The sequence below is a fragment of the Macadamia integrifolia genome, unplaced genomic scaffold, assembly GCF_013358625.1.
Source record: "Macadamia integrifolia cultivar HAES 741 unplaced genomic scaffold, SCU_Mint_v3 scaffold2675, whole genome shotgun sequence".
Lineage (NCBI taxonomy): Eukaryota > Viridiplantae > Streptophyta > Magnoliopsida > Proteales > Proteaceae > Macadamia > Macadamia integrifolia.
In genome coordinates this window covers 37,969-46,466 of record NW_024868878.1, presented here as the reverse complement: position 1 = coordinate 46,466, position 8,498 = coordinate 37,969, and the positions used below count along the sequence as shown (strand labels likewise).

Sequence of the window (8,498 nt, the reverse complement as noted above, 5' to 3'; positions counted from 1 at the left end):
TGTATTGAATAACAGTGTCTTCATAAGCATGCTCATCACATGCAAAGAGAAATGGGTTAATAAGAAATTAATAGTGTGATGCTTCTAGGTTACAACCCCAAATGACAATGTAGTCATAGTACTAAGCCCAAAATTCAGAAAGGGAGTACAAGTCTCTTGCACACACTACTTAAAAATCAACCATCTAGAGAACTTAGCTCTTATATAAAGCACAAAAGGTTACAGTCGAGCAGAGTGTCAAGATAATTAGAATAGTAGCCTCGACTGAAACCATTTCCATTCTGCTCGAGTAACAACTATAACAACTTTACATATGGATATATTTAATTCTTACAGCATTTCAATAAACAACACCTTCAGTTCACACATGCAACAAAGAGAAAGAAGGGGGGGGGGGGCACTATGCCACATTCCCACCCACCAATGTATCTTTGGGCTTTTCAGCAATTGCACAGTTTTCTGCCTCAGCTTCACCGATCAACCTCATGATGTCAGCCTTTTTTTCTAGGAGAGCTTCTATTTTGGTATTGGTCTTCTCTAACTTCTTCTTCAGCTTCTCAACATCATTGCTCTTGCCTTTGCCATCTTTGTCTTTCTTCTTCTCTTTCTCTTTCCCCTTTGATTCTCCATCTTTGTCCTTTTTCTCCTTATCCTTATCTTTTTTCTCTTTTTTCTTCTTCTCCTCTTTTTCCTTCAATTTCTCATCTTTGCCCTCTTTCTTGTTGTCTTCCTTCTCTTCTTTATCCTCGTCTTTTTTCTCCTTCTCTTTCTTTTTGTTTTCTTTCTCCTTGTTTTCTCCATCTTTGTTTTTCTCCTTCTCCTTCTTTTTGTCTTCTTTCCCCTTGGTTTCTCCATCTTTGTCCTTCTCCTTGGACTTCCCTGCTGTGTCATCTTTCTTTTCCTTCTTTGACTCTTTGTCCTTCTTCTTTTCTTTCTCCTTCTTTTTTGATTCCCCACCTCCTTCAAGCACCTTATCCTCATGTTTCACATCCTTCTCAGTCTTGTCTTCCTTATGTTTCAACTTCTCTTTCTCTACAGATTTGGCCTTCAATTCAAGTTCAGCCTCTTTCTCCTCTACTTTCTCTTCCCCTGGTGCGTTGTCTTTGCTTTTCAGTTTGAGATGAATTTCCTCTTTTTCCACCATTTTGTCTCCCTGAACGAATTCAGGTATGTCAGCCATCTATGAATTATAAAGGTACAATTCAAATGGATTCCGTTTTCTTTGCTTGATATTGTATACCCTGAAAGATACATCACAACTGATAGAAAAAACAAGAGACTACACTAAATCCAAAACAAAAACTGAAGCAGGGATAATAGTTCCAAAGTTAATGTACAATAATGCTATGGTGATGGATGATGGATCACCCTCCAAAAACAATATTCAGTATTTTTGTTTCTAGGTTTCAGTTCTGTCATCAGATTAATATTCTATAGGGACCGTCTAAATGACATCTCTTTAATGAAAGAAAGTGAATATAAAAAATATAGATCAATTTATAACCAAAAAGAAAATTTGACTGAAGAAAGTCAAAATCAAGATTCTATGTACAATTCTCTCTTTCAATTTGAATTACTGCCCACCCTTGTGGATTCATTTCCCTTTTTTTTTTTTTTGGGAAGAACAGATCTGAAGTTAAACCTCCCTAAAATCAAAACATTAAAAGAAAGAGGGGAAAAAAAACCCCAAAAAAGGAAGCAATAGTACAACAACTTTGTCTTCAGCCCATCTCTGAAACCATTTCAAAAACCAATATCCCTCCCCACACCAATTACTCAATCACCAAACCTATCCATCCCCATGAGGGTGCTGCCCTAAGTAGCTATGGTGTGTTGATGTACTCGGAACACAGATAGGTTACCATCATTCCTTTCCAAACTCCTGAAAATGTTAAAAAGGAAAACTTGCAACTTTAACTATGGAAACCACATCGCTAAAAGAATGCTAAAATTTGACGCATTCAATTCTACTGTACTTCAAAGTGAAATTTCAATACAAATACTAACTCAACTATAGATCTATGAACCTGATATGATGTGTTTATAGTCTACAAAAAGCTTAAACCAGATGAAATTCGATTACAGAATCATAGATGGTGAAAACCCATAAATTAGAAACAATAAAGGAACATACCTTACTGGGGTCTCAGAGGAGATGCAGAATCCAGAATCCTATAGCTTGCAGGTGTGTCTGTCTACACTTCTCTCACAGATTCGCAGTTATATAGGGGCATTGCTTGCTATTTCTCTTTCTTCTTTCCTTCCTTCAAGACGAAGGCCTCTCTGATTAATGTCTTACGCGGGTTCGCCACGTTCTGGAGTCTGGACCCACATTTTAAGTCATGTACTCAGTTAGACGCTTTCACGAGAACCGAGCATGGTTTGAGAAATCAAATCGGATCGGATCAGTAATGGTCCTGGCTGATCCCGATTCTTGGCTGATATCATATCAATAGAGTGTGAAAACCGCCTGCAGTAACTGCAAAGCATTGGCTGAGAGTCATTTGGGCTACATGCTCTGGTGCTCTCAGCCGGTCCAAATCTAGAGTTAGTTAGCAAAAATGGGAACAGCAAAAAAAAAAGGAAACGGATGGTAGGGGTTTATGTTTTAAACAGAAAAAATTTTCAAATGATACAGTCATAAAAATAGAGAATTGTAAAACTTAAAAAATAGACATTACGGGTTTTAAACGTGTAAATTTCAAATAAACGGGACTAAAAAAATGGTAGTATACTCATATAAATTAAGGAATTATTGTATGAATATCTACATCTAGTGTTTAAAACAACTACAATATCTAACATTAATGCATATAAATTCCATGTCTCATTATAAGTTTTAAGGCGTATCATTGAATATCATCCAACACCAATTCTAAATTCATACATCACCCATACACAGTCTTATTGAGCAATGTGACTGAGTTATGGTGTTGTTCATTATTGTCAACGTAGTCAACACACGTTTGAAATGATATATGCTTAGTTAGAATTAGGAATTATCACTTTAGAAATATTTTTCAGCAAATATGTCAGTTTATAGTTCAATTTTAGGGTCCGTGAATTGAATTTGAGTTGAAGATAATATCATGAGAAATATAGTCTATTGTGTTAGCTTCAAGTTAGTAAAAGAATCAGGTCGATCATAGTTTTGGACAAAGATATATAGTCAATTAAGTAGACATTATGTTCAAAAATCAAGTCTTAAAAAACACCATAAAAATGGTAACGTGTTTAGAATGAGAATGCTTGAAGTTTACTGTTTTTTTAAGTATCTTTAGGAAACTTAAAGTAAACTATGTTTTAAACTGTAAAAAATGGAAACGTATTTGAAACGGAACGTTTTGCCAACAGATTCCAGACTTGGCCCATTCCAAGACCTGCCCAACCACATGTGGGACCAAAAGTAAAGATCGGAAGATAAAAACTCTTTTTCCTTACAAATGGTTGGTTCTTCAGTGTCGGCATTTTTTAACCTTGAAGTAACAAATCCAAAGTCCCAGAGGCGATGGGTGGCTATCTAACTATCGTTATCGTGTTAGGTTTGCGTACGTTAAGAACCGAAGGTTTGCAAAGAAGAAGCTGGAGAGGCGGAAAGATCAACATTCAATAAATACTCGGATTGGTGGACCAATTGACAACGCATTCAAAAGTGGGCCCGTTGGACGTTCGAATAAGAAAAGGTCCAAATCCAGGTCTATACATGGACCATAATCTTTTTTTTATTATTATTATTTTTTTTTTTAGTGTTGAACACTTGGACCTACAATTTTAAAGGGTCTTCAAAACCGACTGGGCCGACTGGAAAAGAAGGGGGAGAAATCTTGGGGACCGAAGGGCTGTGTTTGGATGCCTAGGAAAGGGGGAAAAATTCAAAAGAGAAAAAAAAAAACCTGTAATTTGGTGGCAATATAAAATAAAAAAAAATTATAATAAATGAAAAGAAAAAATTCAGATAGAAGGGAAGAGTGACATATAATACCCTTTTTTCAACGACCACCGTCACTTCTCTTATCCTTCCCTATCGTCCATTATGCATTACCATTTATGCCCTGTTTGTTTAAAAGGGTTTATGGAGGAGGGTTTTGGGATTGGATTGGTGGGTACTGTTGGATCGAAGAGAGTTGTGTCTTTGGGCAAGTGTGAGAAGAGGAAAATAGGGTCGCCTAATATGTAGAAGCTAAGCACGAAAAAGAGGGTGACAGAGAAGGACAAAACGACGTGGGTTCATTACCATTTCAGGTGCAATGGGAACATTGGGTTTTTTAAAGAAAAAAAAATTAAAAATCCCTAGAATACCTTTCATCTACTTCCCCATTTTTTTTTTCTTTTAAAGCTTTCGGCCCAAGTTGTTGGCTTCCAGCAGCCAATGCAGGCAAAAGGAAAAACGGGAGATGGAGAGCGCTGGAGGTGATGGAGAGGGCTTGTGGGTAATACTGGGTTGGCTTGTGATTTGGGCAAAAAGCTGCACAGGGGTGTGATGGCAGGGTGCTGAATAGCCCATTTCCAGCAACTACGGCTTACAGCAATAGCAGCTTGGTGTTGCAATGATTGAACGCAATGGTTGGGTGCTGCATCACGTTAATGAGAGACAGAGTTGGCGTATGGTTGAGAGTAGGGGTGTTAATCGGTCGGGCCGGGTTGGACTCGGTCAGGTTTAATTGGGCTTGACCACTTGGAAGCCTTGCACCGTGAACACCCATTTAAGTAAACGAGCCTCGCTTTGGGGGGCATAGTACAGTTTATAATCGGGCAGGTTAGTGTCGGACTTTAATCAGGTTTCCTTAAACGGTCTTAACCGGGCCTTAACAGGGCTACAGACCTATTTAAGTCTGAATGGGCTCTAAATGGGCTTTAAACATACCTACCTTGAAATTCTTTTCTTAAGTTGATTAAATGCCCGAAAATATGTGAGGCAAATCTTTAATTAAAAAAAGAGAAATGATATGAGATTATGGTTGTTCTTACAAAGAAAAGAAAAGATTATGATCATTTTTTTTTTTGGGTAGAAGGGAGATTATGATTTTTTCAACTTACAAAATAAAGTTTAATTAAATCAAATCATATTACAAAGCAAAGGGTAAAAAAACTTAATTTGTTTCTTACTAGTAGTGGTAAAATATGAATTTTATGTAGCATTAAAAGGGATCGGGCTGGGTCAGGCTACAATGAGTCGGCTCAAGTTGGGTATATAAACGTGTCGGTTCGATCGAATGCCCGATAGGCTAGCTACTTGTACCGTAAACGACACGTTTATTAATCGGACTGATCCAGGTCGAGTCGTAAACGTATCTACCGATGTAGACTCAGGATTGACACCCCTAACTAAAAACATTGAGCTCAAAATCCTTAGAATTTTGGCAAAGTCCTACCAATTCCATAGGACTTTGCAAGGGGGTGGGGTGGGAGAACTGATAGGCCACATGGGCCGACAAGAAAAGTGATGTTGTTTACCCCAAGTAACCAAACGCTCTAATAACCTATTAGAGACCTATTGGGGGAAGGGAATCCATACAATAATCTCACCACTAGGCTCCCGCCCCATCAAAACACCACTAATCAAACGGTGCCTTAAAGAATGGCAATAAAACCTCTCTCTCTCTCTCTCTCTCTCTCTCTTGCTCTCTCTCTTGTCGGCGTTGCACGAAATCCTTCATGATTGGGTGATGGATCGACGGATGCACAGTGGGGAGACTGTTGACAGAAGACTTCAAACGAGAAGAGTTCTTTTGCCTATCCAGTTATCTCGACAATGGAACGAGATTATTTTGTTAAGATGATAGAAAATAGCATTGTTTCCAAGGCCTTTTTTTTTTTTTACCAGAATCTTCTTTCCGCCATTGCACTTTTCAAAAATCGAGAAAAAAAAATAAATAATACGATTTTCATCTCATGACATACAAACACATCTTAAAATATGAATACGCTACCAAAAAGATCCTCCCCATGGTATGTGTTCCCTTTTCAAGGAGGAGTTTAGATCCTCTGCATGTACATTCACCTTAATGTACGTTTCATGTGTCAACATTTGTCTCTTTTGTATCCTTAGCCCTTCTTCACCCCTTAAATATCAATGAGTGGGAGTGTGAGACACATGTTGGCACATAAACATATGTGCAAGGAATCTCAACTCTTCAACAAGCACAATAGGCACGATGTTGGCCCTCTTGCCCCAATTGCTTGCCACATCCATGATTAATACAGGAGAAGCGCCTCGAGTGCTCGACTACAGAGGATAGAAAGAAACCACATATAACAGGAAAATTCTACCACGAAATTCAATATGCTTAGGGCCTCTTTTGTAGTGGCCCATGAACAATTGATTTTTTTTTATCGAGAAAAAAAAGAAATCATAAAATATTAATTTAGGAATTGTAAGACTATCAATGTTTTGGTTAGAAATGTAAAGGTTAGAGAAATTGTTCATAGACTTGTAAGCTAAGCATGCCAAAAGGAGTACTAATTTGTTGGTAGATCTAAGCTGAAAAGAAGTTAGAGAAAGTATTTTTTTAAATTCCAAAAAGAACTTTGCAATGCTCAAAGGCTATGAGGTGGTACTGCAATCAAAAATTTATTCCATCTCCTTTGAGTTACTCTAGATTTCTCCAGTGTTTCACCCTCCTAGTTGTGCTTCCTTTAATCTAAGAAGAAGGCCCCTTGCCTCTGCCTCAAAAGTTTTTCATGTTAATTCAAAGGTAGCAGGCAATGAGATACATTTCCCATTATGTATAATAGCAAAAGCCCAACCTGACATATGGCTATCATTATCGGTTATGCTTGCATGGATTAAAAACGGAAAACTTAAGGACGGGGTAGCATAGAATATTGGGATTATAATTGGTGGGTATCACCTTTTGTTGTGCCAATTTGTACAATTGGCTTATCAAATGGTTGGCCAGTGATAGAATGGAGAGGGGGTTTGGTTTGTTCAATTTGAAAATAAATTTTTTTTTTCTAAATGACCAAATGAAGTAGTGTATGATAATAATGTAGACATATTATTATCATGTATGATTCCTTAGTTAAATAGATACATAATCATATTATGAAGGAAGTGACAAAAAAGTTCTCAATTCTCGAACCGAAAGGCTAGCCGTCTAAATTCACTTAATGATATCACAAGACAGGAAAGTGTGCCACAAGGATTCATGGTTTTGTGGCAAAAGACACAGATTGGATGAACATCTATTCATTTGCCCAGGATATCTTAGGTAAGCAGTCCTCCTATCGCAAGTCTCCACAAGAAGATCTTAAATTTGGGATGTAAATGGAGTTTCAAAAAAAAAAAATCATCACCAATGTGAACATGGAGATAAGTAAATACACCTGTTTTGGGGAGCAGACCTTGTGCTAGCCAATTAAATGAGATTTTCTTGTCTGACCATGGTCTTCATTCTAAAAGCGGAGGTAAATGGAATCAAGTTTATTACAAATAATAGCTATCCAGGAAGTGTTTCAGTCAATGTTTTTCTTACCTGAAGGATTCCAGGATATCAGAGGTATGATTTTACAACAATTAATGTTTCTCCATGAAGGTTTCTTAATAAACTTGTAGATCATTACCACACGACCAACATACTGTAATATCATCACCAAATTTGAAGAATCAAGAGAGAAATCAAAAAAATATTACTCGGATTGATCTTAGAGGGAGCTTCTGATCTCTCTAACTATGATGTTTTCTAGCTGAGTTGATTAGGTAGGTAGCTTCTCTTAAAAAAAAAAGGGTAATAACCGTCACATTTCACCGGGTTTGGCTTCAATTCTAATGAGCTACTAAGCCAGTAGATATGATCTACAATGAGGAAAAAAAAAAAGAAAAGAAGAAAGAAAGCTACCCAGATTTGGTGAGATTCCACAGCAAATCAATAGAGAAATCAAGGCTGAAAGGTTTTGAGGTCAGAAGATAAAGTTGCAGCCCGATTTTTAGTTTCTGTAGTCGAGGATCGACTGGATTCCATAATACCCAAGCAATCTTTGGATTGGTGTGAATAGGTATTGTATAAATCCTCGTTAAACTGTGGAGTTATAGCATCCCCTACCATTTAATTTTGTACATGTTTGTCCAACTAAGGATGTGAACTTGTAATCGAAACCATTTATCGAAATCAAATCGATCTGATTACATCGAAACCGTAAAACCGTTTAGTAAATGGTGCGGTTATGGTTTCAAGTTTCAGGCCGATTAGCTAAACTGTTTTTTTTTTTTTTTTTTTTTTTTTCACATTTAAGAATTTCACATTCTTGTGTCGAGATTTAATATTTATGGAAAGTGAGGAATGCACTTGTGACATTCAAAAACACGGTAAGTACTTGATCTGTCTGGAAGATCGGTGAGATACCTCTACCAAAAATATGGTAAGTATCAAGGGATTCGGGAGATTGGTGAGAGTGTGCAAACTTTAGTCTTACACTGCCTAGGAGGGATTTACTGGACTAGTTGATACCCTCTAGCTCCTTAATATGATACAACGCATTTTTAAGCCTTGAAACCGATG

General features: G+C 37.3%; 1 protein-coding gene across 2 annotated transcripts; it reads right to left on the bottom strand.

The window, feature by feature from the left end:
- On the bottom strand, positions 1–2,290 carry LOC122067027 (nucleolar protein 58-like). Of its 2 annotated transcripts, none has more exons than XM_042630876.1 (2): positions 2,135–2,290; positions 1–1,241 (listed from the first exon to the last, which is right to left on the bottom strand). In XM_042630876.1, the coding sequence occupies exon 2, from the start codon at positions 1,178–1,180 to the stop codon at positions 401–403; it is 780 nt and encodes a 259-aa protein (XP_042486810.1). In that variant the 5' UTR covers positions 1,181–1,241; positions 2,135–2,290; the 3' UTR covers positions 1–400. The 2 variants fall into 2 exon arrangements, with proteins under 2 accessions (XP_042486810.1, XP_042486811.1); XM_042630877.1 differs by having other exon boundaries at positions 1–1,153.
- Positions 2,291–8,498: the final 6,208 nt, after the last annotated feature.

Bases quoted from the DNA above. Each gene is read 5' to 3' on its own strand.
- LOC122067027 (XM_042630876.1), bottom strand. From the start codon at position 1,180: ATGGCTGACATACCTGAATTCGTTCAGGGAGACAAAATGGTGGAAAAA.